The 26,562-nt window shown below is 43.4% G+C and overlaps 3 protein-coding genes across 5 annotated transcripts; all 3 read right to left on the bottom strand.

Moving 5' to 3' along the window:
- Window positions 1–2: 2 nt before the first annotated feature.
- On the bottom strand, window positions 3–3,386 carry LOC109513861 (homeobox-containing protein 1-like; the record flags this gene model as incomplete). Its single annotated transcript, XM_019866553.1, has 7 exons — window positions 3,167–3,386; window positions 1,431–1,832; window positions 1,251–1,336; window positions 855–965; window positions 351–510; window positions 170–252; window positions 3–85 (listed from the first exon to the last, which is right to left on the bottom strand). Coding segments are annotated over exons 2-7 (924 nt in total), but the record flags the coding sequence as incomplete, so codon positions are not given.
- A 3,122-nt stretch (window positions 3,387–6,508) lies between these two features.
- On the bottom strand, window positions 6,509–10,721 carry glo1 (glyoxalase 1). Its single transcript, XM_019866656.1, has 6 exons — window positions 10,522–10,721; window positions 8,049–8,131; window positions 7,829–7,969; window positions 7,571–7,638; window positions 7,090–7,179; window positions 6,509–6,909 (listed from the first exon to the last, which is right to left on the bottom strand). The coding sequence occupies exons 1-6, from the start codon at window positions 10,588–10,590 to the stop codon at window positions 6,818–6,820; spliced, it is 543 nt and encodes a 180-aa protein (XP_019722215.1). The 5' UTR covers window positions 10,591–10,721; the 3' UTR covers window positions 6,509–6,817.
- Window positions 10,722–11,123: 402 nt separating this feature from the next.
- On the bottom strand, window positions 11,124–26,449 carry eprs1 (glutamyl-prolyl-tRNA synthetase 1). Of its 3 annotated transcripts, none has more exons than XM_019866653.1 (34): window positions 26,271–26,449; window positions 24,937–25,021; window positions 24,764–24,863; window positions 24,248–24,404; window positions 24,028–24,164; window positions 23,674–23,774; window positions 23,475–23,601; window positions 23,223–23,415; window positions 22,719–22,890; window positions 22,405–22,638; window positions 22,248–22,332; window positions 21,519–21,578; window positions 20,218–20,328; window positions 19,996–20,132; window positions 19,461–19,668; window positions 19,267–19,379; window positions 18,887–19,016; window positions 18,622–18,807; window positions 18,218–18,385; window positions 17,399–17,659; window positions 16,881–17,090; window positions 16,408–16,676; window positions 15,462–15,513; window positions 15,153–15,362; window positions 14,994–15,066; window positions 14,559–14,638; window positions 14,366–14,467; window positions 13,661–13,816; window positions 13,383–13,580; window positions 12,846–13,019; window positions 12,619–12,779; window positions 12,227–12,305; window positions 11,861–11,925; window positions 11,124–11,780 (listed from the first exon to the last, which is right to left on the bottom strand). In XM_019866653.1, exons 1-34 carry the CDS (start codon window positions 26,311–26,313, stop codon window positions 11,630–11,632), a joined length of 4,788 nt encoding a protein of 1,595 aa, XP_019722212.1. In that variant the 5' UTR covers window positions 26,314–26,449; the 3' UTR covers window positions 11,124–11,629. The 3 variants fall into 3 exon arrangements, with proteins under 3 accessions (XP_019722212.1, XP_019722214.1, XP_019722213.1); XM_019866655.1 differs by having other exon boundaries at window positions 18,622–18,804; XM_019866654.1 differs by lacking the exon at window positions 17,399–17,659 and having other exon boundaries at window positions 26,271–26,448.
- Window positions 26,450–26,562: the final 113 nt, after the last annotated feature.

The raw sequence follows: 26,562 nt of genomic DNA, 5'->3' as shown, positions 1-26,562 counted from the left end.
CTCCTCTTTATCTCCTTGCGGCGGTTGGCGAACCAGTTGTACACCTTCAGAGACGTCACCTTCTCAAAGTCCAGAAGCTTTTTCCCTGAACAACACACCCAGCAAGTGCTCACTTGTCATTTTTGGATGCCGAGGAGCAGGAGGACACCGGCTGAGAGATTGGACCCACCTGGTTTTTGAATGACGGCGTTGCAGGCCATGGAGATCTCCTCCCTCCTCGCCTCGTCAGGATATTGATTGTCACTGAAGTAGCTGCACGAGCGTACGCGCGCGCACGCAAACACACAAATACAAATCATCATTAAAGGTGTCCTGTCACTTAGCAGTATAGCAATCTGTGTAAATGTTACCTCTCCATGACGGCCAAACACTCTTTCCTCCAAGTAAATCTGTTCCCCCGGCGCAGGCGAAAGCCCCCCGGAGCAGGCGTGAATGTGGGCGGGGCCTGCTGCCAGTCCATCACCACGTCCTCCAGAGTCAGTGGGGAGTTATGCATGGCCAGTGTGGCACCTTATTGGGGTGGGCACATTTTCACATTATTGTAGTTTTTTTTTTCCTCCAACAAATACACACACAAAAAATGGATGCACGGTGAGCCAGAGGTCAATTCCATGTTTTTTTTTTGTGGGGGGGGGACAGATGAATAGACGGACAGCACAATCGATGGACAAAAAGATCGATAGAAACCGATGTGAATAAAAATTAAAGTGGGGAATCTATGGAGAGAGGAAGAATGTGAGAAGAGGGCCAAGACTTTTTCAAGGCACTCTCGACAGACAGAAATGACGAAGACACCGAGGTAGACAAACGGATAGGTAAGCACAGACAAGAGAGACGGACGGGTGTGCTCTGACCAGGGCTGCTCTTCTCCAGCTGATACCATCTGAAGAAGGCTCGTTTCTTCTGCTCGCTGAGGTCGGATCCTTGCTGCAGCAACCAGTGGGAAATGCGGCTCTGACTAATTCCTGCAAGAGGACCGAGACCGTTGAGCTGCCAAGTTAGAGGAAGAAGGAAGAAGGAAGAAGAGGAGTTTGGGCGACACGCACCCGTCACCTGTGCGACCACGGCCTGGGAGATGCGCCTGCTGGCCAGGAAGCACTTGATCTCCTCCTTCATGACGCCGCTGTCTCTCCTAAAACCACACACGCACTTTTTGTTGGTCCCGAACAGCCACAAAAACAGTCGCTATGGTTCACTGCAGCACATCCATTCGAGGAAGAAGGAAGAAGAGGAGTTTGGGCGACACGCACCCGTCACCTGTGCGACCACGGCCTGGGAGATGCGCCTGCTGGCCAGGAAGCACTTGATCTCCTCCTTCATGACGCCGCTGTCTCTCCTAAAACCACACACGCACTTTTTGTTGGTCCCGAACAGCCACAAAAACAGTCGCTATGGTTCACTGCAGCACATCCATTCCCCGTGTCTCCTACCTCATCAAGTCTTCCACTTTCTCATCCACATCTACGTCGTCATCGCCCGCCTCAAACCCGAAGCCCACCACCCCACCGCCCACCAGAGGAAATCTGGTCAGTGGCGACACCTTCCCGTTGGTCTGTGCTACCGTTGCCATGGCGACAGGCAAAGTGACATCAAAGCTAGTCGGCGATAGGCGGCTTTCGGAGAAGACTGTCTGAGTGGCCACGGTGGAAGACGAAGGCGGGGCGTAGGAAGAGGTTTGGTGGTTTGAGGTGTGCCTGTGGGGACGATCCAGGTGCTCCAAAGTGTCCAAGGCATGGAGGAGATCAGCCTGGCCGATGCCTGTCCTCCTGAGCCTCTGTAGGAGGTCGATCTGTTCGATGGTGAAGCGAGGCTCTTCACAATGCTGGAACATCCTACAAGACAACAGTGAAGTCCATTTAAAAGTATTTTTACATGTGTCTGGCCTCCATTTTATGATTGATTTCAAAGTTCCCAATTTGACTCATCTCCCTTATATTGTTATTATCATAATTATTATAAGTATGATAAAAATCTATTTAAAATAGTGATAAATCTGTCATAATGGTCTATTAAGAGTGAAAATGGAAAGACTCGTGAAAATGGGCATTAAAGTTAAGAAATGATTGAAAATTGTTAAAGATTTTGTGGAAAAAAAGTCAAGGAAATGGTGGATAAGTTTGTGACAATGCTAAAAATATGTGAGTGAAAAGGGGAAACACGGTGAAAGGGACACAAATTGTAAAAACAAATAAAAATAATGTAAATACAGTACTGATAATCTGTTTACTTTACATTAAAAGTTGTTCCTCTTCGTGTCTGGAAGGAGGGAAAAAGGCACTCAAGCGGCAAACTAATGTGAGTAGAGAAGGAAAAAATGTGATATATTTATATATATAATTTGTCTGTGTGTGTTTGTGTGTGTGCGCGCCAGTCATCAAATAAAGACTTGAAATGTTTTACTTTGAGGGTGGTGAACAAATAACACTCGTTTCACTTTTTGAAACAAATTATTGAAAAGAATAGAATGTTCCTTGATAGTCTACTTTTTCAGATCCAGCCACGTTTTGGGGTTGTTTGTTTTGCAGCAACTACTGGACACAGAACGAAAAAGAAAACAGCATAAACCACAGCAACATAGGTAAGGAACTTCTATTTTACAGGACATTGGGAGCCACTGCAGCTAATTGGAGACTGCGGCAACATCCAAAGCTTAAGGTACAGCTAACGTTGGTGTATTGTTATTCATGTAAATATATTCTTTAACAAACTCCTCCCGCGGATTTGTGTCAACAAATTTGAACAAGCAATAAATAAACAACGTCAGTTGGCTCAAATTGCCTGACAAGTTTCACCGCGCTGTGCTTGGAACTTTTCCATCCCACACCAAAGCCCATTGAAAAAAAACAGCCGATTTTGTCCTGCTTGGTACACTGTAAAACTAACCACCGGTAATTGTCTAAATCGGTTTTGTGGCTGACGAAGATGCCTAAATCGCCCAAATCACAGCGGCAAGACGGATTGCAAACGTGCCGAATCAAAGCGGAACTCTGACCTCAACGAGGGAGACTAAGATGTATAAATTTGGGGGATTGTATTTAAACATCTGGCGAAACATCGCAGGCCCGCCGGCCGTTTAAAGCGAGGTTCGACCACCAGCACCTCTCACGTATTGAAGGAAATCAAGCGGGCTAATGAAAGCATAACACAGCTGCGCCTCGCAACTTACCTTGCTTATTCCAGTAGACAGTCCTCCATAGATTATAGTTGTAACATGCGGTCTTATAGATTGCCTCAATGGAGCCTGGGCACTCGTATGATGTTAATTTTCCCCGAAAAAAACGTTTTCTCTGGGTTGTATTTGGGCTTCAGCCCACCGTCAGACGGATTCGCCTTTTGTCCGCGAGACGGGTGCCATGTTTGACACTGCGCCGCAAGGCACGATGGGAGTTGGTGTTTCAAAAGCAGGCGTTAGGATGTGTTATGACCGCGTTCAGTACAATATTTGGGGATTATATGAGAACACAAAAAGAGCCCCCGCAGCTGTGCGCAAAAAAAAATATTGTCTGTTTTAAAGTGCATTTAAAAGTTTGACATTTATAAAATACATATTTATGTAATTAAATATTCCAATATTTCTGATGATTCCTGACCTATTAATAAAAGGAAATATTGTATTAATTCATTCTTTATATCATATTATCTAAATATTTCCAGTTATATTTCATTTTAATGTAGTGCAAAATAACATTGAGAATGTAATATTTTTTTCACTTGCAATTGTTTAAGTTTACATTCCAATTATTTAATTTACTGGGTATTTATTTATGACTTGAAAGAATCACAACACAATGAAACTAGAAAATCTTTATTTAAAAAGAAAATGTACAGTAAGCGGCTTAAGAGGTAAATTTTCACTGCCAATGTTTCCCAGTCCAAAGACCTTAAATGCGCTGTGCTGGGCCATCTTTAATGTTTGACGTGACCACTTGATTGACAGGTGTCAGTGGATGGTTCACCACAGAGGCGCTCGGGCTAACATTCCCTTCCACGTGAGTGAGTCCACCACCTGTAACGGAGCAGGCAAAATTTTTTAGACACTTAACTGAATGAAGCGCCTCTCGTGAAATCAGTCTTCGCTTACCTGCATTCTCTTGTGAAGAAACATCAACTTCTGGTTCAGACATTCAATCTCCTGAGAGCACAGTGAAAAAGGAAAGTATGAACATATGATTAAAAAAAAAAAAAAAAAAAAAAGAATCATCTACAAAGGATATTGTGTTGGTTGTTTTCATTTACCTGGTTCAGTTTTTCACTGCGTCTCAATTTGATTTGAGGCAGAAGCTCCTCAAGTCTCTGAATCTGCAACAATCCAATACTTAAATCATTTCACATAATACAGTATATTAAAACATTAATATATAAAATAAATCAGCAGTATTATTTTTTCTATTTCACATCTTAAAAAACTCAAGGGCAATTTGGACACATAAGATTAACTTGATGAATGAAATGAATACAGACATTACAACCATACATTTCAGATAATGTTTCACATCTGGATTTTTGGTAGCCGCGTACCCTCTTGTCGACAGAGTGCAGTCTGGTCTTCATACTCTTGTTGATCACAGTCATGGGGATACTTTTAGGGTTGGGATGCACTAGAAACAAAAGAAAAACAAAACTTGAATACAATAATATTGTAAAATAAATAAATACAATGCATCTTTGGGTCAGTATCATGATGAAGTGCCTTTGGTGTCCTCATCAGAATCACTCAATCTTCATAAAAATGTAGCATCGTAATGAAACTCTGACGTCTTATAAGTGACCAAACATTTGCGCATATACCAATGTTATGATAAAACTCTGAAAGTTTTTCCTTCATTTTTGATCCCCCCTCCCATTGGAGGCATGCAAATTGAGCACATTCTAGATTCACGATCATATTCAAATTCTGCGTGCGGTGACTGCCCCTTTAAGAAATTCTCTCTCTCTCTCTCTTTTTTTCTCTCTCTCTCTCTCTCTCTCTCTCAATATTTTTCATGAGTATATTTTCATGATTTGTGTCTTATGCGATGTTACCATGCTGAAAGATCTTGGCTACCTCAAGCAAGTAGGGCCTGTGAAGAGAAACATCGGTCTTGATCATGTATAGCAAGGGTGGGCAACATATTACACCCAAACGCCACACACAAAGTTCTCTGGGCCCGAGCTCGTCAAAGATGGACTGATGCAAAGTGGAAAGGTCTTCTGTGGTCTGACGAGTCCATATTTCAAATTGTTTTGGGAAATTGTGGACGTCGTGTCCTCCGGGGCCAACGAAGAAAAGAAGGTGCACATCTGTGAAGGCACCATCAACGCTCGAAAGTACATCCAGGTTTTGGAGAATCAGATGCTGCCATCCAATCAATGTCTCTGAGCTGCTTTTTTTGTGTGAAAATTGCTCTATGAATAAAATTTGCTTGATTGATTGGAATTGGGTGTGGACATAACCCCCCCAACCCCCACCCTTTCAAACGTGAATCCAAGTGCATGCATAAAGATGAAACAAATACATACGTGTGCTTGCTGTTTGCTGGGATGGAACTGTTCAGAGGGATCAGACATCCACGCTGGTTTCTTATCTGAACGCACATCCAAGTCATTGATCGAGCAATAAGAAAACATTATGACGTGTGTGCAACCTACCTTGAATACAACATCTGAAGAGTCCAGGTTGAAGGAGGAGGCGATGATCTGGAGAGGATGAGAACAGGTGAAGACGCTTTAGTCTTGACTGCAGTATGTGTGCGTTCGTTGCCGTGACAAACAGCATAAACAACAGGGGGGCACCTGTACGATGGAGGACATGTCGACCGCCTGAGGAATTGACACCTCACGCAGCGCCACGACTCTGTCATCTGCAAGATACACCATTCATTACCCTTTTGAATTCTACTAAGTACTACATGAACATGGGCATTCATCACGTGTCACAAGAAAGCACGCTCAGTTTTACGAGTTAAAATTCTTTTTCATTTAGACTGACTATGCATTTAGTCCAAATCCGGATAACGTGCCGTCTTTGGAACAGCATTCCCATCGGAAACCCCTTAACTGGACTTGTTGGGTCGACAAGAGCACTTGGCAATCAAATGCAGCTGTTGACTTGTAGCATGGAGAAAAACGTTCTTCGTTAACTGCTTACTCGAAACAGAACTTTTAAGAAACTATTTGCATTCAACGATGCCCGTGATTTACTGTTTATTATGAGTACAGGTAAATACAAACCATGAGAACTTGCTAATGGTTGCCATGACGACGGCACCGAGCACGGAACTCGACTGCGAGGAAATTTCTCGATTGTTGAATTGAGTATAATACCGAACGTGAAACAACAAACCGTTTTTATCGAGTCTTCTGAGAGCGACCCAAGCCTTGGTAACGCGCGTCGAGGAGTCGAACCGAACGTCAGACATGTTTTTTTTTCCCCCCCCGTCGGTCGCAAATCAGTAATGATCGAAACCAGGGCGGGCAGACAGAGAACAACCACTCAATCCGGATATGTTTTCAAAACAAAACAAAAGCAAGAGGGTTCTGTATTTTATTTTGAAAAGCACCAGAGGAAAATGTTCTCATTTGTATTTGAACGCCAGCTCTCATATTTCTTCCCAACAGCAGCTTATCACAATTTACATTCTGTAATTTCACACAAATTTAAGTTATTTCAGAACACAAAAATGTATGTATTTAATCTAAATGTATTATATATCATATGCTGGAGCGGCTTGCATGCTTCCAGCTTGACGTTTTGATTATTTTCTCACACTGTGCTCCACAACTAAAAGCTTCCCGTAAACTCCATGAAACCGCTCCCATCCCTTTTTGTTTTTGTTTTTTAGGAGGTGATGGAAATCATATTGTTGGGGCTCAGGATCTCGATCCAGTAGCCATCGGGGTCCTGAATGAAGGCCAGTCCTTTCATTTTACCTGGAAGATTAAAAAAAAAAAAAAAAAAAAAAAAAGAATAAAAACACAACAACAGATACGTTTTTGTACTTTTGTGGCATTTTATTTGGTGGCCTGAGATTTTTGAAAAGTAAAATATGCACACGGGCACAATGGAGATCGCGGGAAACACTGTTTTCAAGTCAATTTCAAACATCTCACCGTCGTCTGGTTTCTTGACGAAGGTGACGCCTTGCTCTTCGAACAGCTTGCAGGCCTGGTTGACGTCTGGCACCGCGATGCCGATGTGCCCTGTCGAGAGTAACGTGAACACAAATCAGTGCGTTTTGCTTTTTATTTAGTTTCTTTAGAGAAGTGACTCATATCTGTGAAGACATAGACAGCACGAACGCATTCATCGACAAAATAGGAGTAAAAATCTGTGCTTTATCTAGCTGTTGGAAAACCGCAGCATGTGGTTTCCAAGCTGCAACTATTTTGCCGACGTCACCTTGCCTCACCAGTACCAAAAAAAACAAAAAAAAAAAACTGCCAATACACTTAATAATTTCATTTTGCAACAGCGTATTTGCTCCATGAATTTTTTCGGATGGAAAAAAAAAAAAAAAAAAGTCTTAATATCATAACAATGAATTGTGTTAGTAGTTTGAAATGCTCTTGCTTGAATGATGCCCAAACTTACCGAAGCCACGTGGATCCGAGTTTCCGTTGTGGTATGACTGGCTTTCATCAGACTCCGAACCCCAGTTACTAGAAAAGAGGTGCAACATGAAACAAAAATGGAGGAAACCCAAGCTACTCAAGCTGCAAGGACCTGTGGACCCTATTTCAAACCACAAGGAGTGTTAGATTGATGGTGCCACAAGTCGTGTGCTGCTCTCTCTCTATCTCTCTCCCCAAAAAAAAAAAAAAAGTCAATTTTACAGAGCGTCACCCTTACTGTGTCAATTCGATGGTGGCCCTGCGGGAGAAAGTCCAGGAAGTGCGCTCCTTCACGTCGGCGGGGATCTCGTTCTTGTCTTCGTATCCCAGGAAGAAGAGGGAGAAGCGCATGGAGGGGAAGTCGAATCTCTGCAACAGACTGGGCAGAAATTGCGTGCGGCGCACTGTTGAACTCAGAGAGCTCCATTCAAACGAGTACCTATTTAATTAATACGCACGTCATGCCGAGGATCCTGGTGTAGAAATCCAAGGATTTAACCGGATCCTTGACTCGCAGCATCGTCTGCTGCATCATGAAATCCTACACGACATAAAAGGAATTGAGTTTTTAGTACTTAACATACAACGAGAGGACCAACTGAATCTTTTTGAAAGGAGGAGTGGAAAAACAGAAGCGAACAAAATGTCATATTCTGACACGAGCCTGTGAAAAATGGCATGTGGCCAAATGGCATCTCTATGTCAGTGTACACATGGAACCAACAACCATTCCCACTTCTGTGTGTGTGTGTGTGTGTGTGTGTGTGTGTGGAGTGACAAATTGCAAAGTAGCAAGCCTTAAAATTGGACAAGGCTCTTTCAAATTGCTGACCCTGAATAGGGCAAAAGTGAGAAGACCTCAGCAAAGAAGTTGTGAATTTACAGAGTAGGAATATTTGTAATATTGTCAGAAAAAAAAAATGTCGTGAAAATAAAGGGACAAAATTAATAGTATCAAGAGGAAAATGACAATATGACAAAAAGAATGTTAGGACAAAGAAGTAGGGATACTGAAAGTACAACAGGTTCATGAATAAAGTTTAAAATGTTACATGAATACATTTTGAATAGTGCGAAGAAAAAAAAAAAGGTCATACAGTTTCAGGGAAAAAAAGTTTTACCATTAAAAGTCGTACTGTAGCCAGAATTAAGTTTTTATGTGAGAAGAAAGTCACACTATTACAAGAAACATGTTCGAGTAATAAAGTTGAAAGACTGCTGGGAAAAAAAATGAGCACGTCTCAGAAACGAAGTTATTAGAATATCGTGACACATTTATGAGAGAAATGTCGGAGCATTGCAAGACCAGAATTTAAAAATATATATATATTGACATGATAAAAAAGTCACACTGCTCCAACTTGCCAGAATGATGTCATGAGAACAGTGTCAGAATCTTATAAGAATCATGGACAAAGTCAGAATGCTGCCAAAATCATGCCGACTACATACGTAGATTTTTTTTTTTTTAGGTGTTGTCAGAGGTGACGTGATTGGACAAAAAAAATAATAATAATTCCAGAAGTAAGAGTAAGAATACTTTTACTGGAGAAAAAAAAGTGAAAGGTTTATAAGAAGACAGCGGTTGTATTACAAGAAGAAGTCAATGTTACAGAAATAAAATTGTCAGCTTCTAAAAAAGAAAGAGAAAAAAAATCAAGGCATGATAGGTGATTTGTGTCACAAGGAGTACATATTTACATTTTATTTATAATTTCAAGCGAGGGTGTAAATGTGAGCGACTTAGAAGAGGAGCGTTTCAAGACAGTGTGTATGTAGGTTCAAAATTGAAGCATCCAGAGCTCACACTCGAATGCTGAACACTTTCCCGTCAGTCGGAATGAATGGCACCAGACAGGGCCAACTTTCTCTCGTGTCAGACCGAGAGGGGCAAAGGGGGGGAAAAGCCAAACGAATCTAACAATCTTCTTGAACGTACATTTAAATGACAAGTATTCGTTGTTCGGCATGTGTGTAAGATAAGATTACCATTATTTGTCCCACACTGGGGAAATTTGCAGTCTACAGCAGCAAAATTGGTCGTAAAAATAGTGCAGTAAAGTAAAACAGAGAGAGACTAATTTCTGAAGAATGGCTCCATTAGGGAGGGGAATTATTGTTACAATGTGCAACACTGAAACAAATGTGGGAATTTCAACTTTGTCTTTACTCGTCACAAGTAAAAAAATATATATATAACAAAATGACTCGATTCCTGATTGAGCGGAACAGAATGAGTTGAGAATGGTTTGAACTGGATGAGAAAGGTGGAAAGAGGTCAATGTGTTAAAATTAGGTACGCAACCGTCCGAGTAAAATGGAATTCAAAAACGTTTACACTTTTCAAAAGAGTCCCAAAGTGAAAACTGCTCAGTAAATAAAAGGACAGCAAGGCAACTGTTGATCGTAAACTTCCTAAAGAGCAGAGCAATTTTAAGTTTGAATTGTTGTTGTTGGAAAATGGAAGGATGACTTGAATGAATTCGTTAAATGGGACTTATTTTTACGGAAACTGTGGAATTGTGATCATTTTATTAATGTGTAAAAATTGTACCGCGGATGTTGAGAGTTTCGTGAATACTTCGAAGTTATTCTCTTCTTAAGTCTAACGAGTGCTAGGCTAGCTGGCCTGTCACTTAAGTTAGCTTCGTAATGCTAACTCCCACTTGCCTGCCTTCTTATCAAAATATTGACCATTTTTGTACTACTAAACAAAACACGATCGTCACAACCCTACACAAATAAATGGCATTTTTATTTAAAAAAAGAACGATTCTGTGTGACATGCACGTGACAAAATTGGCCGTGTCCGATAATGGACGCAGGCATCCTGTCACCGAGAAATGGGGTATGGCCGACCCCAAGTCTGAGGGTTTGACAGACGAGAAAACTTAACTCCCGCGTCAAAACGGCGAAAACAACCATATTTACCTTGGTAATGGGGTCTCCATCTTTACACGCCGCGGCCACCAACTCGTCCGATAGACCTCTGTCGCTCATTTTGTCTCGGGGAATTTACCTTAGTACCTGGGTGTCATGTTAAATTTAGTTCGTCAGTGATCGTCGACACTCGGCCTCGAGTCGGTAGCCTTCGGCTGGGGTGGAGGTATCGAGGTGAAGAAGTCAAGCTCGACTCTGATTGTTTCCTGGTTCGGCATCATAGCCCCGCCCCCAAAGACCCGCAGCAATAAAAGCATTCGTTTTGTGAAATGCATTTAATGTATTATTAATATACTGTATATTATAACGCAATATTTACAGTAAGAAAAGGCATAAATTTGTTCAGACATATTCCACAGCAAAACTCAATACTTTACGCCTTGAAAGCAGTGTCAAGTGTTCTCATTTAAAAAAGACATGACTCGTAATGACGTTTACATAATATACGTAGTCAAAAGTTTGACAAGATCAGTTCTGTGCGCGTGTGTAGGTAAATCAGCCACGTGCCAACCCTTTTTTCAAATAACCATTTTGTGTTAAAGTCCAGCTAAACTTGTGAAACTTGGTGCACACTAAAAAATAACAAGAACAAGAAAAATGCCACAGAAATAAGTTTATTATCTCGCCAAGTTGTTTAAATTGTGACTCCAGAGGATACACAGCTGGCTTTTAAAGTAACACAGTCAACTGTACATCATAATTGAGCTGCTGCAGATCGATGTTTTTTTTTTAACTGCAAACCAACGCAGAAAGGAGCTGGATGGAAAAAAAAATCCAAAATTAAGATTACCTGAGAGAGGTGGAGTTTATGACATGACTGTTTTCCCATGATGAATATGGCAGTATTTATTCATTATTCACCATTTCATTTGGCGGAGAATATTTTCTCTCACATGTGATTGAGTTTTAATGGTTTCATGGTTTCTCTCACCCTTTTGTCCAATAACATGATTTTCATTAAAAAAGAAAAAAAAAACATACCTAAGCGATGTAAGAATACAAGTGCCATTGAAAACCTACCCACGGGAGATACAATACAAAAAGGAGTAGATGAAAGGAAGTGAATAAAGAGCCCTTTACTGCTACAACAACGGCATCTTCAATAGCTACGTCCAAACATGGTGTAGTACTGAGCTGGTGCCTTGCCGCAGACACACAGCTGACCGGGCTGCAGCGTCTTGAGTGGTGAGAAGGGGATGCACAGACTCTTGGCACCCATGGATGGCGCTCCTGGCTCCAGGTCCTGATCCCTGATACAAAAAAAAAAATAACTATTAGCACTCCTAAACGGCAAAAGGAGGAGAGAGAGAGAGAAAACACGTTGACATACTTGGCAGTGGTTTTCTTGATCCAGTCTTCGCACTCCATGCCACCACAGAACGGGATCTGGACAATCTGCCATATGGAACGAGATGTGATAAAGAGGTTACATACAATCTTTCCCCTCCCTCATTGACCAAGGCCTGAATGTCGGCTGACTCTCAAGACTCCCCAAACCACAGGATAAAGGCTCAGGCTCAGGAAAATCTTTATCAGTGGTTTTCTCAGTTTTGTGTTGCTCATTTTGCATAACACAAGACTGAGTAAAAAAACACAAGTACACACATTAAAAATGGGAATGTGTGTGCACTTTGTTAATAACTCGTGTGACTGAGGACAGGGACTCCCTCTGGGTGGGGTGGTGCTTGCTCCTCACCTTGCCGGAGTCCAGTTCCTTCTGGAATTGCTCCATCGTGTCTGCAGCCACCAAGTGACTCTTCAGGTCATTTGACGCTCTGTTAAAAAAAAATAAAACACAAAAAAGACACAAAATATATTGAGGATTTATGTTCATTTGTAATCACTGAACATCGGTTTATATGCTGCTCTGGGCCACCGTTGCATGGGTGTTAACAGAGAGAGGTTGGTTAGGTCATGATGTTTAGTGACCTATCCAGCTCCTCTAGCAACAATTAAAATTCAATTTTATTTATTTTTTTTATTTATTCTAAGGCCCTTCTCAAATTATCACCAAACAGGCCAGTAAATACTGCTCGGTGTAGAAGCAAGTGAGTGTCAATGTTCGACCAATGTACAAGTACATCTTACTTAGCGAACAAGCAGCTCTGAATGTCCTCCAACATGGCAGCCAGTTTCTTCTCCACCTCGGCCTCGGGGATGGTTACTTTCTCGCCGGTGTCTCTCCTTACAGCGACGCATTGGCGCTGCTGCATGTCCTTCGGGCCCACTTCCAGACGGATGGGAACGCCCTGGCGGAACAAATCAATTTTACCAATTTGCAATGAATGGGTTCTGTTCAAGTGGTGATTTTCTACCTTAAGCTCCCAGTGGTTGAACTTCCATCCTGGTGAGTAGTTGTCCCGGATGTCGCTCTTTACTCTGATGTCGGCGGCTTGCAGCCTGTTGACGTAAGTGTCGCACTGGTTCATCAGCGCGTCCTTTTCCTGCTCTGCCAGCGATGCCGTGATTCCGCATGGAATGATGACAACCTGAGCAACGAGGGGGAGGACATCCATTGAAAGCCATATGGGCTTAAAATGCAATATAGTTGTATAACACATGCCTCATGTCAAACGTTTCCACCGTGGATTTATTGCAGCCTTAGGCCCATTGCAAATCGAGCGACGCGGCTGAATGCCACTTAACTGTCGCGCGGTGTGCGGGGTCCTGCAACTCTTTTTCATGAGTGGCTGGCCATCAGCCACTGGTTGTGCAGAATTTTGGAATTGAAATCGCAGTTGAACAGTGTTGCAACATTGTAGATTTAACATATCTTATGAGCTTTTAGAACAAACGCCTTCTTACATCGAAGTGACTTCAGTTGAAGATGAAGTACAGTGTAGCGCGTCTACCTGAAGGCAGGCCACTCTGGGTGGCAGCACCAGCCCCCTGTTGTCTCCGTGCACCATGGTGAGGACGCCGATGGTCCTGGTCGTAAGGCCCCAAGAGTTTTGGAAGGCCAGCTGCTTCTCGCCAGGCTTCTTTGGGTCTTCGAACGTGATCTCGAACATTCTCGAAAAGTTCTGACCGAGATGGTGGGATGTGGCGCCCTGCAGCAAGCGGCAAACACAAAGTTAGCAAGCCAGTTCAGACAACGACCCGTCACGCTCCCGTTGGGATGATCGTGTACTTGGATGGCTCGGCCACTGGCGGAGATGAAGGCCTCCACGGTGGTGGTGTAATCGCCTCCTGCAAACTTCTCCTTCTCAGTCTTCCTGCCTTTCACCACCGGGATGGCCATCAGCTCCTCATACACTCTGGCGTACAGGTCCAGGATCTGAAGCACCTAACAAAGCCAAGTGGAAAACAGTCCAAGGTGATGCTGTCTGTTCAGACGATTAACGAAACAATGCCACCAAAATCTACTCTTTAAGGATAATTTAAATGACCTATCAAGTGCAATGCTCATGTAAAATATCTCAAATGCTTTTAACAGCTTTTTCCATGTACAGTATGTCATTACCGTTTTTTCACGACCATATGGCGCACCGTATTAAAGGGTGCAGTGGCAGTTACGGGTGCTACTTATGTATCTAACACAAACACAAGAAAATTTAAGACTTTTAAGTGCGCCTTTTGGTCATCAAAATACGGCCCAGCGCATCATTTTGTTGTGCGAAAGTCCCGGTAAATACTTTTTTGTGGCTACTTTGTGGTTAATAAAGGATGGAATACAGAAAGGGAGGAACGCTGTTCAGAATGGTGGCCCCATTCGAACCCCCCCCCCAAAAAATACATTCAAATTAATCAATAAAATATACAAACCGCCTAGCACTACGGGGAATAATTTCTGAAAGAACCTCCAACGGCAGATCTATAAGCCAAGCCTGGTTACCTCTTTAGCGGCCTCCTCTTTGGTAGCAAAGGCGGTGTGGCCTTCCTGCCACAAGAACTCACGAGTCCTCAGGAAGGGCTGGGGGTGTTTGAACTCCCATCTCTGGGAGACGAGAGAAGGGTAAAGAGGTGAGATTTCACACTGCCTAACTTCAATAGACCAAGAGTACAGCACTGGAAATTTGTCGACTGACCACGACGTTACACCACTGGTTGAGCTTGATTGGCAGATCTCGATGGGACTGGACCCATTTGGCATAGGCTGGATACATCACTGAAACACAAAAGCATGGAATTTGTAGTTCTTATTTCATAGGTATTGTTTAAAAAAAAAAGTACCCTGGCAGGCGTGCGGAAAAAAATAAGCCCATTTTAGCCAAACGGATATCTGAAAAAGCCACGAGAGGGGAGAAAAACACAACAAAACTATACTTAGCTGCTCCTTGAATTCCTTCAGCTTTTCGTAAACTTTAGTCAGTGCAGGCAGTGTGTTGCAGTAAAGATGGCTAGCGTTACTTATTGACATAAATCTACACGAAAACTTTATATTCCGGAAAGGTTTGACATTGGCGGAAAAGCGAGCTAAATGGCATGTATACAGAAAAATGTGTATTGGATGTCTGTCTGACCTGTCTCGCTGGTGGGTCTGACGGCAATGGGTTCTGCCAGCTCTGTCTTCCCTGAGCGCGTTACCCAGGCAACCTGCAAAACAAGGCAAGTGATTGACAACAACGCTGGAGTTGTTCATCGATGCGTAAGCTTCTGATTTTATTGTCGTGCTCGTGTACCTCTGGAGCAAAGTCCTCAATGTGCGTCTTCTCTTTCTCCAGGGCCGCCTGTGAGACGAACATGGGGAAGTAGCAGTTCTCCACACCCAGCTTCTTGATTTCACGGTCAAAGAAGTCCTTGATGGCCTCCCAGATGGCAAAGGACCACGGGCGCAGCACATAGCAACCGCTCACGTCGTAGTATTCAATCATCTCCGCCTTGGTGATCACCTGGTCAAGGAAAATGTACACACGGGCATTGAATGCCATCAGAACTATGTTGCTAAATGTGTACCTAATGCTGTGGTCAGTGAACATATTAGAATGTACCTGAGAGTACCAGTCTGCCAGGTTCTCCTCTTTCTTAGCTTCTAGTCCCAAACTGAAAAGAATGAAGGCAGATTTAAATTAGAAGGGTTCGGAAGGGAAAAAAACCTTTTTTTTTTTTCCGAGAGCAAATTTAGAGGACTACTTTCCACTCCATGAAAGTATTACACAATTTAAACGAGACATATCATGCACCTCCTTACATATTTTAATACATGTCCACAGTGTCTTCATCCATTCTTTTTGTCAAAATACGCCAAGAAACAAGAATTTCGTTGAATTACTCAGTCCTGATTTTTGCCTTGCTGAACTCAACCTGTTTTAAGGGTGTGCTGCACTCTGAATGCAAATGAGCCAATGCTCACGTCGCCCCTCCCTACTGCATTGAGTTTGGCTTTCGGAAGCCCGGGTTCTGAAGAAAAAAAAGTGAGCACCCATGAACATGTGCGCATCGGCCACATTTGCTTTTTAAAACATTTCAAATGAGGCTAAAAACATTCTTTTTATTAACTAATTTAATAAGACAAAACATTAAATGTTACATTTGAATGCTTTTTAAAATAATTTTTCATTATTTATAATCAATTAAACAATTTTAAATGAAGAAAAAAAATGAAGCGCAAAACATTAAATGTTACATTTGAATGCTTTTTAAACAATAATTTTTCATTATTTATAATCAATTAACTAATTTTAAATGAAAAAATATATAAAAATGAAGCTATACTTTAGTAAACTCATTTTAGGAAGAGAAAAAAATATTACAGGACAGTTGGCAAAATAAATGCTCTGTGGGCCGGATATACTTTAGTAAACTCATTTTAGGAAGAGAAAAAAAATATTACACGACAGTTGACAAAATAAATGCTCTGTGGGCCGGATATGAGGACAGAACGGCAAAACGTTGGCCACCCCTTGCCTGTCCCCTGCACAAGCTCGAAGCTCTCACCGCGTTTGCTTCTTGGGTCCTTGACCGTCTCCCGCTCCTCCAGCTCCTCCGGCCGGATCCTTCCCCTGACTTGCCTTGTCTCCTTTCCCCTTCTTGGCGCCTCCTGCGCCGCCTCCTCCTCCTCCCTGCTTCTCAGACTTGTTCTCCCTCTCCTTGCGGTTCTTGTCCTCACCACCAGCTGCCGCCACCGGTTTGTACTCCTGCCCGGTGAGCGTTTTGTATTTGCTCTTCAGGTCCAGCAATGTCTTCACGGCTTCGTCCACTTGATCCTGAAACAGAAAACCTCCGTGATGTGTGGCTTTCTTCACAAAATAGTTCCCATTTTAACAAGATCAAGAATTTCTACAAAGGGTCGTGGGGGGGGGGGACGACAACAGGTAATTGACACAGTTCGAGCTTGTGGTCTGTCCTTCATGTTCTAGTGTGAGTTTCCTCCAGGTACACTCGCTTACTTCCACACCGTTTGGGCTCACCTTGGAGGCCTTTTCGGCCTTCAGTGTCCTGACCAATTCTCCCTGCTGGGCCACCTTCTCAAAAAGGCCAGCGGCAGACGCAACGTCGCTCTGAACTGGAGTTGGCGCTTTCTGGGCCGGCGCCGCCCCTGGTTTGTACTCCTCGCCGGTGGCCTGCTTGTACTCGGCCTTCAGGGCAAGCAGTTGCTTGACCGCATCGTCCACTTGGTCCTAAATGAGTAGAGAAAATACCGAATCATGAGACTGTTGAGTGGAAGGTGGATTAAGTCCTTCCTTTAAAAACCGAGACTTGCCTTAAAACCCAAAATCTAAACCTCAAAGCTTGTTTGAAACATGAACCCTTAAATCATAACTGAAGCCCAAACTCAGATTTGAATCTCTAACTTGAAACCCTTATTTTGGTTTGAATTCTTCATCTTAAATACTGACCTTGGCATAGAACCCTAAATGACATTTGGAACTCATCAGAGTAAGCTGAAATGTCAGTTTTCCACTCATTTTAACAATCATGTGTATACCTTGGGTGCTTTTTGCGACTTGAGTTTCCGCACGAGCTCTCCCTGCTGTGCGACACGCTCGTACAAGACGGATGAAGCAGAAGAAGAGGAAGAGGAGGAGGAGGAGGAAGAGGAGCGGGAGGAGGAAGAGGCGGTCACAGCTGATGAAGGAGCGGTGGAACCAGTAGCCAAGATCATCCCAGGTTTGTAATCCTGACCCGTCAACTTTTTAAACTCGGCCTTGAGCGTCAGGAGCTGCTTGACCGCCTCGTCGATCCGGTCCTGGTACCATCAATTACATTAGCTTGCGACTGAAGAACTAAATGTGAAAGCCATGCGAGTGATGATGCTGAGACGGCGGTGAGTGAAACGACATGATTACATCAGCGGCCAAAGATGAGACAAGTGACAGTGGGAGGATGAACTTGACGGACAGATAAGGAACAAGATGAACACAACTATAGTACTGACAAGCGCCAATGAAGGGATGGATGGACGTCTCAAGTAAATACAGCGGAACCTCCCAAATTGAACAGGCAAAAAGAGGTACAGTTTGTGGAGTTTAATGACCATTTTCTCAATTAACAAAAAGAAAAATCCTCTCACATCAAACAAAACGGCGCTGAACCATCATTGTGTGAGACTTTAGCTCAGTGAGCTTCTATAGTCGGAGTGGGCAGACATGAGTGGAACAAATACACACAGATAATGTACTTCTCCTCACACAGTCAAAGATTTCATGATGACGTTAACTTTCATGTTTTGAAATGAGAGCAACTTGAAAACAGGTGTTGTTCTTTTGTTGGAGGTTCCACTGTTAAAAACATTGTGGCCAGTTACCTTCGGTGCCTGCTCTGCCTTCAGTTTCCTGACAAGCTCGCCCTGCTGAGAGACGCGTGTATACGGGCAGAGGGCGGAGTCTCCTGACGAGGAAACTGGAGCTGGGACGGAGGCAGGGGGAGACATACCCGGCTTGTAGTCCATTCCTGTCTGCTCCTTAAATTGAGCCTAGAAAAAAAAAAGTCAGGACGAGACTCAGTGAATCATCATGAATAAGATTTTATGATTTACAGTAAAACCATCAAGAAAAAGCCCAAGTTTTGGGAGCTGATAAACATTAATAAAGCTGTTCCCCCCTATTCACTCCTACATTTTACACATTTGCAAATGTTTGCTATTCTCATTGGGACCTGGTTCCTAAGGCACAAGAATAGCAAAGGTTCAGTCTATGATGAAAGCTCCACCTTCAGGGTAAGAAGCTGCTTCACCGCCTTGTCCACTTCCTCTTTGGGTGCTTTGGCAGTCTTCAGCTGGCGGACAGCTTCACCCTGCGCGACGATGCTCGAGAAGAGCTCACTAACTCTGACAGAGGAGGTGGCTGCAGGGGCAGCAGCTGCAGGGGCAGCTGGCGACGCTTTGGCAGAAGCCTGCTAAGAAGAAAGGTCAGGACCCAACATTTGTTCAACCCGCAGGGTCGAATGGAAAAACGAGAACAAAAGGGATGCTCACTGTGTTGGCGGGTGCCTGGCTCTTGCCCTTGTCCTTGTCTTTGTCTTTGGACCCGGCAGTGGGCATCTCCTTGACATGACCATCAGGAATGTAGATGAGGACACACGGACTCTCCTTGCAGCTGTTAGGACTGCAGAAGAAAGTCACAATTGTCATTCAACTACTTTGGGATTTTGCTGTAAAACCTGAAGGGATATTTTTTTTCATGTTGATTTTTTTTTTCGCAACAGGAGTGAAAGGTTCATATTTTTTGTTTGGATAATTTTGAAAATATGTTGAAACAATTTTATAAAATTTTCTGTGCTTTACTTCTACAAATCGAGCCTTACATGTTAATTTGGCCAGTGTCCCTTTAAAATCATCTTCCTCCTCCCGCTTACCTGACTGGCTCGTAGGGCTGGTCACAGATGTAGAATCCCCGCCTCTGGAGTTGAATGATGTCACCTTTCTTCAGAGACTTCAGACAGGGGTCGCCGAGCATTTTCTCCTCAATCTTAGACATCCACGCAGTCATGTCAATAATAAGTCCACTGTAAAGCCCGCGTCCACTCAGATCATTCGAACCAACGGTCACCTTGCTGTCTTTGTTAATGTAATCCTTGAAGTTGTCGTCCTTGGTGATGACCGCTTTGGTGATGAGGGGCTGGTAGTTGACGCAGATGGTGGGCAGGAGAGGGGTGCCGGCGCACTCCGTTAGCCAGGTGATCTTAGTAGTCTTCTTGTAGTCTTTGTTGTCCAGGTCTAGCCGTGCCTCCATGGACTGGATCTTACCGTCAGCCCCTCTGAGTAGAAAGGGAGGAGTGGGGGGATCCATGAGCATAATTCCCACTTAAACAGGGTACTTGAACAAATAAACAATGCACCTCAAATAGAAGCATGCCTTTGTGGTGGCTCGAATCACATATACCAAGTCGAATTATTTGATTTGTGTTTTGAGCCAAAATTTGATCTTAGATATTTTGCTGCCGCTCGACTGATTGAGAACAAAAATGGTGCACAATCGATTTGAGGTACAGTACAAGTAAACCGAGCCACAAACATAGCCAAGCTAGCGCCGTTCTGCATGTATGTACACAATCCAGTATGAGACGACTAATTAAGGTGCGTACTTGTTGATCTTGGTGATGATGAGGTTGCCCCAGTTAATGAAGGTGACCACCTCACCCTCCGTGAACGTCTCGGCATCCGCTCCTTCTACCAACACTCGGGGTCCGTACCACACCTGCTTCATGCCCACCTCGGCATTCTACGGGAAACAATGAGACTCAGCCACGGCACACACTAGCATGTGTGTGTGTGTGTGTATGTGTGTGTGTGTAACAACTGCACACCTTTGGATGTTTGGCCACTTCTTTCACTTCCTCCGCAGCCTCTGGGACAGAAACGGGAACCACATACGAGCTGGAGAGAGCCGTGTATCTGGGCGCCACTGGGTCAATCACCTAACACATCCACACAATGATTGAAACGTTAAACATCATAAAAATAAATAAATAAATAAATTATCCTTAAGGAGAGATATTAGAGGGGAGTGGGGGGGGGGGGCAACAGACGTAATGAGTGAATCACTGCGCCATGCTGGTTTAAAAACAAATAAACAAACAAACAGACAAAAAACAGCTGCTTGTTCAGTCCACATTCCATTTTAGCAACTTAATTCGTTCCAAGCTCTTTAAACAGCATGAGGTCGCCTTCTTGCATCTCACCCACAGTAAATGGCGGCTAAGCCTAAAACAGAATGACGGAAGGAGGGTGTTGGGCGGGGAGGATGTGGCAGAGAGGAGGAGTACCTTCACGCAGCTAACAGGCAGCTTGGAAACACATAAGAGTGAGGAGATGCCGTCACATATGCACACACAAGTACAGTTGGAAAAAGGTAGTGCAAACTCCAAAGTTAAACCCTCCCAAAAGTAGTACAATTTCATTCTCGAGTTTTGACCATCCTCATCCAAAACAACGGTAGAAAACTTTGGTGCGCAATGGCCAGATTTGATTTTTCAGACAGCTCATTCAATTCATAGATGAAGTTACAGCGTGCATGTAACATATCAAAAATTGTATCTTTTAAAATAATCATGCTCTTTTGTTATCATTTACGATTAATTTAATAGCTCATTGAGGAGCTCAATCAACCGTCTCTCGTGATTTCCGCTTCATTTTTTTTTTTTTTTATAAACGTGGAGTTATTTTTGCTTAAGTGCTACTTATGGGTCTTAACATGACACTAGCTGAAAAACACACAAAGATATACAGTTTACTGCACCTCTTGAGTAGGCTATTACTTCAACATACTGGATTTACGTGTGAAGCAGCCAGCCAAGAAAAAAACATGTAGCAAACAAATGAGGGGTTGGGATGGGGTGGTGGGGGTGGGGGCGGGGGGGGGTTGTAAATGTGAGAAACGAGAGGGTACGCCTTGTTGGATGCTAGGGGAAAAGGTCCTCGCCTTATTGAGTTAAGGGGTAGGGGGTGTTTATGACGGGATGAAGCCATAACTAGCTGTGTGACGAAGAGTTTCAACATGAGCCCCCATTTACTCTGGTTTGGCAACTTGAAATAAAAGCACCTTGTGCCGTTTCCAGTTTTCTCTCATTCTTTGTGTAATGGTGCAAGACAAGAAGGGAAGCCGTACCTTCTTATTAAAGGCCCAGATCTTGTCCCACTCCATGTTCACCACTGACCTGGATCCACCCTGCAAATGGAAAGAGTTGCTTAGTGTCCAGTTAGAAATATGACAAGTAAATGCATTTTCCGACCTTTTAAAAAATAATGCCATTTCTTATTTATCTCAAGGCATTTGAGTGGACATCTACTATGCAGCTTGTATGTGTTACGAGAAAACTAGAGTGGAGAAGCATCAACAGACTTGGCATTTAATCCAACACGTTTAAACTGACGTTTAGGATTGTTTGGCCTTGGTGAAAGTTGCCACAAGATGCAACAAGGGCCAGTCCAAATAGGAAAATGGTACAGTTTTGTGTCAAGGAAGTATGTTGAAGTGATACATCTCCACTGACAAACGCTTTGTATGTCAGGGAGGAGCTAGCTTTAAACCGGGTTGTTAGTGGAAGTTACGGAAAGTCTTTGTCTCAGGTGCATGTACATACTTCTGGTGCATGTTTACAAAATCAAATAATCTGTTAGCTATATTTAAGGTAAATATCGAAACGTGCATCTGAAATTATATTAAAGGGGAAATTATTGCTATGGACAATTCTAAACATTTTTAGTGGGGGTGTCAATTGCTTATGCGAATCGCGGCATGGCTTCGTCTCAAAACCCATAAATGACCAATTTGGCCAGTAATGTATTTGCCAGAATGAGGCTTTTCAGGAGAACAGCACCGATGGAATGAACATACCTGCGCTGCTATGAACTGTTTCAGGCCCTCCACGGTCATGCCTCTCCTCAGCACCCCTCTGACTGTGGGGAAGCGGGGGTCATCCCTGAGGAAGAGTCGCCCTGACATTAACTTGTGCATTGTACAAGGCAGAGTTAGGAAAGAAGCCCAACCTTACCATCCATCGACGTATCCCTCCTCCACAAACCACGTGAGCTTGCGCTTGGACAGCACTGTGTTGTTAAGGTTGAGGCGGGAATACTCCCAGATGTACGGCTTCCTGAGGCGCAGCGCGTCGATGAACCAATAGTACTGCTCGTCACGGTCGTGGTATTCGGTGGTCCTCAGGGCGTGCGTCACATTCTCTCTGCTGTCCACGATAGGGCAGGCGAAGTCGTATGTCGGATAGACTCTGGAAGAGAACGAAGGCAAGGTCATCCGGCTGTAAATATTAGCCCGCATAAAACTGCAAAACTGTTTTATTTTGAGTACTTGTAGGTGTTTCCTGTGCGAGGGTGGGGGGCGTTCTTGCAGCGGTACACCGTGGGGTCTCGCATGCAACCGTTGTTGGAGTTCATGTCAATCTTGGCTCTCATACAGCACATCTGACCACGCTCTGTGCCGGCTTTCATCTCCGCCCATAGCTTCATGTTCTGATCCAAAGCTGAAAAAAAAAACCAGTCCTATTTTAGTGGGACTGCCTCTTTTCTTAATAATATATATTTTGGTTCCAATCAACAATATAAAAATGTATTTTTTAATTAAGATAAAAAAAGTTTTTAAATACACGTGGTGATTTAAATATTTTTCCTTAACGTATTCCGTACCAGTGATTTATAAATAAGAGTATAGTAAATAAATATATAGCCTGGCAGCTTGCCTGGAAGCGACTGCTTGCCTTGATTGGATGAATGGAAATACAATCGCAGATAGAGAATTCATGGGTGGCAAAAAGTGACATTGTGGTGCAAAAGGAGTGTTGTGTTTGATACGCACTGTTATTCCTGCACTTGGACTCTGTACGTTGCTCCCGCTCCAGCTTCATTTGCTCAGGAGGCGTATCATCTATGTAGGCTTTGCCCTCCGCCATCAGCTGCTCAGCCAGCTGCATGATGACATTGAAGTGGTCGCTGGTATAGGTGAACTGGTCCGGTTTGATCTGCAGCATGGCCACGTCCTCCAGGATCACCTAAGGGGATGCAGAGTCACGTCACACACTGTCAAAACGTGACACTGGTCAATTCTCACCTTTTCAAAGTCCTCCTTCTCCTTCTCCGGGTTGGTGTCGTCAAAGCGCATGATAAGCTGGCCCTTAAAGGTGACCTGGTAGTGCTGGTTGAGCAAAGCGGCCTTAGCGTGGCCTATGTGCAAATACCTGAAAGCAAAGACAAAATGTGAAAATTTGATGACAACATTTTGCATTTTGCACGCCGGGGGCGAGTCTCACCCGCTAGCTTCAGGAGGGAATCGAACAACCACCTTGCCCATCTCAGCTTGAGGCAAGTCCACAAACTTTCCAACGTCGGCCTTCTTATCCTTTCCCTCCGACTGACAAACATATGAGAAATCCATCACAAAAGAATGAATACAAACAAAACAAAATCCATAATTGTTGAAAAATCTAAAAATATATTGAAAAAAAAAAAGAATATGTGAATCTGCGCATGCCGAACTGAGAGTATGTGTGGGTCGATTGTATTTCATGACAATGAGACTAACATTCATTTCTGACTTACATAATTCATTATGGAAAAAAAAACACTAAGCAGCATATGGCACCTATTTCCAATGTGTGGCTTACATTGGACTTGGTTGGTGGAGCTTTCTTGCTGGTGTATTTGTTGTCCAAGGCAGTGAAGGGGACCTGAGAACTCAGGAAGGAGAACCAGCGATTGACGTGGCTGAAGTCTTTGCCCTTGTTGGGCCAGTCACAGTGACCTTCAGAAGACAAACCATAACAATTTACAATACATTTAAAAAAATAAACTTATCAGGACTGTGTTTTTTTTAAAGGCGCTCACCTTTGAGGGCGGCCCAAACGGACACATCTGCCAGGGTGAGGGTGTGGCCCACCAGGAAGGTTCTCAGCGACAGGGCCTTGTTCAGCTCAGTCAGAGACGCACCCAAATCGGGCTGGCCGCAAAGACGCCGACTGCTGAATTCCAGCCAGTGATCCACCTACAAATGCCAAACGCAACGCTTCATGAAGCCACAGGAAAAAGCCAAAGACGTGTTTAAGTCTAAATTTTAACACACGAAATGGGGGTTTCCCAGTGTGCAGGAACATATGGTGTTGCATTATATTGGGGCATACTCTGTTTTACGTTGTATTACTGAAATTGCATGAAATCTGGTTGTTTAAATCAGATTTATGCTCAAACATATTTGCTCCCAGTATTTCAATTCCCCAATAAAGAGCCAACCTTCAATTTCATGAACTCACTGGTTTCTTACGGTTTATTCCCATAATTCCTGTTAATTTCCACGGCCAGTTTTCAACTTTGAAAATTGACAGAATTTTGCAAGCAATCACATACCTCAGTCTGCTCCATCAGGTTGGCTCCATAGAGGCCCAAAGCCGGCGCCACCCGCGCCAAGTATCGGCTGATGGAGTTTGCGTCACTGAATTGGATGGCACTGCAGAGACGACAAGAAACAACTTTTAAACTCTTACATGGAAAGTGCTGGTTACACACGTTGTCGTGCTTACTCAGAGATGTGAAGGCGGGTGTCCTTGCCTTCCTCCACTGACAGCTGCACGCTTCCTTTCACATGCTCGGCGGTCAGGAGGGCTCCTGAAGAGACAGTATGATCTCAATAAGAAACAACCAATGATTCTTCTCAGGCACTCTTGACAATGAGAATGTGAGAAGTGGTGGCAAGGAATACTTTAAAATGTGTGTTTTTATAAGGTTAAGTGTATTTTTCAGGGTGAAGGAGGAGTTAAATCATTTAAAATCGTCTCTCTATATCAGAAGTACTGTAGTTGACTGTAGTCTTGCGCATTGATGGCGCAGTAGCATCCAAGTGGGAGCGAGTGGCTTTGCATGACACTTGCTGGTTTACATTTGAGTGTTTTACATATACAACTTACCAGTATTTTTCCGATAATTATAATTATTTGTTATTTGTAATTATGACGTCACAGTTGCGTTTTCTGAGTTTCGAAACAGACGCGTCTTTGGCACTTACACCCACTTATGCGTCCATCAACCCGAATGTTGTGGTCTTGCATCAGCATGTAATACTCACTCAGCTGCGTGTCGCTGTTTAGCCGCTGTTAAAGCTGAGAAGACGCTTTTAAAGTTAAGGGCTCTTAATGCTCTTCTTAATTGACCGTATATAAATTTTGTATTAATTTAGTGCAATTGAACATGTTTCCGGTAATTTCGTTAAACCCATCAATATCAATTGTTTGCGCTCCGGGTTAATTTACAGGCTGATGCAACACAAGTGAAACATTCACGTAACTTCCAAGTTCATTTCACGTTACAATTGTTTTTTCGAATGGAGAAACAACGTGCGTAGATGTAACCGTAATTTAAGTCGAAAATTTGAGCTTTTCGGTCAAAAGTAGCGACTATTATTCATTCAGCGGTTTTGTCACTTAAATTTTGAGTGCCACGACTACAGGATCATCAACTGGTTGACGTACACGCCCCATTCAAGGATGCTAAAGCACATAAGTGACTTCAGTTCATACCAAGAACGGCGTTATAGTTGTGTTCATTCATTTTGTTGACGTAATAGTGTTTGCACAGGCAGCGCACACTATTCCATTCCAAATCGTGATGATTTTACCAGTTTTTATTTGCTAAGATGGTGCAATAGCTTTCCAAACAGCTGACGCGAGTTTTTTCCCCCCACAAACAAATAATAAAATTAAATATATCCGAGTACAAAAGAGGCTAAATGGCCACTAATGAGTATGTGTTTTGATCCCACTGATGGACACGTAACCGTGCTAATAGCAAGTTAGCAGGCTCGCCAGCGGTTACTGGTACCAATTATTCATTAAAAATTCAACCATAAGTGGCAACTCACCCAAAGGCGGGTTGCTAGTGTTGATGATCAGGTTTAACGCCATGGTGTGCGATAATAGCCTTCTCTCCGTGTACGAAAAGAGCCTACGACTATCAAAACTGATGACAGTTAATGTAAACCCGACTAGCTCGCCACACTCTACCGCAAGAGGAGAGTGGAGACGACGAGCGTGCTTCTTCGTGCTTTGGTGTGACTACCACATGGCTCACTACTGCCACTTGGCGGTAGAAAGTGATTTGCAGGCACTCCTGCAGTGGCAAACTGTTGGCAGTTTTGAGCGTTGAGATTATCA

This window comes from Hippocampus comes, unplaced genomic scaffold, assembly GCF_001891065.2.
Source record: "Hippocampus comes isolate QL1 unplaced genomic scaffold, H_comes_QL1_v1.1 scaffold82, whole genome shotgun sequence".
Lineage (NCBI taxonomy): Eukaryota > Metazoa > Chordata > Actinopteri > Syngnathiformes > Syngnathidae > Hippocampus > Hippocampus comes.
This window is presented reverse-complemented; position numbering and strand designations above follow the sequence as displayed.

Excerpts from the sequence above, each read along its gene's own strand:
- glo1 (XM_019866656.1), bottom strand. The coding sequence starts at position 10,590 with ATGAGCGACAGAGGTCTATCGGACGAGTTGGTGGCCGCGGCGTGTAAA. Across the intron at positions 7,639-7,828 it reads GCCACCATCGAATTGACACA|TAACTGGGGTTCGGAGTCTG; the intron begins GTAAGGGTGACG and ends CCTCTTTTCTAG. Across the intron at positions 6,910-7,089 it reads CGTCAAGAAACCAGACGACG|GTAAAATGAAAGGACTGGCC; the intron begins GTGAGATGTTTG and ends TTAATCTTCCAG.
- eprs1 (XM_019866653.1), bottom strand. The coding sequence starts at position 26,313 with ATGGCGTTAAACCTGATCATCAACACTAGCAACCCGCCTTTGG. Across the intron at positions 18,386-18,621 it reads AGCAGCTTCTTACCCTGAAG|GCTCAATTTAAGGAGCAGAC; the intron begins GTGGAGCTTTCA and ends TTTTTTTTCTAG. Across the intron at positions 12,306-12,618 it reads CAGAGCTGCTTGTTCGCTAA|AGCGTCAAATGACCTGAAGA; the intron begins GTAAGATGTACT and ends TTTTTTTAACAG.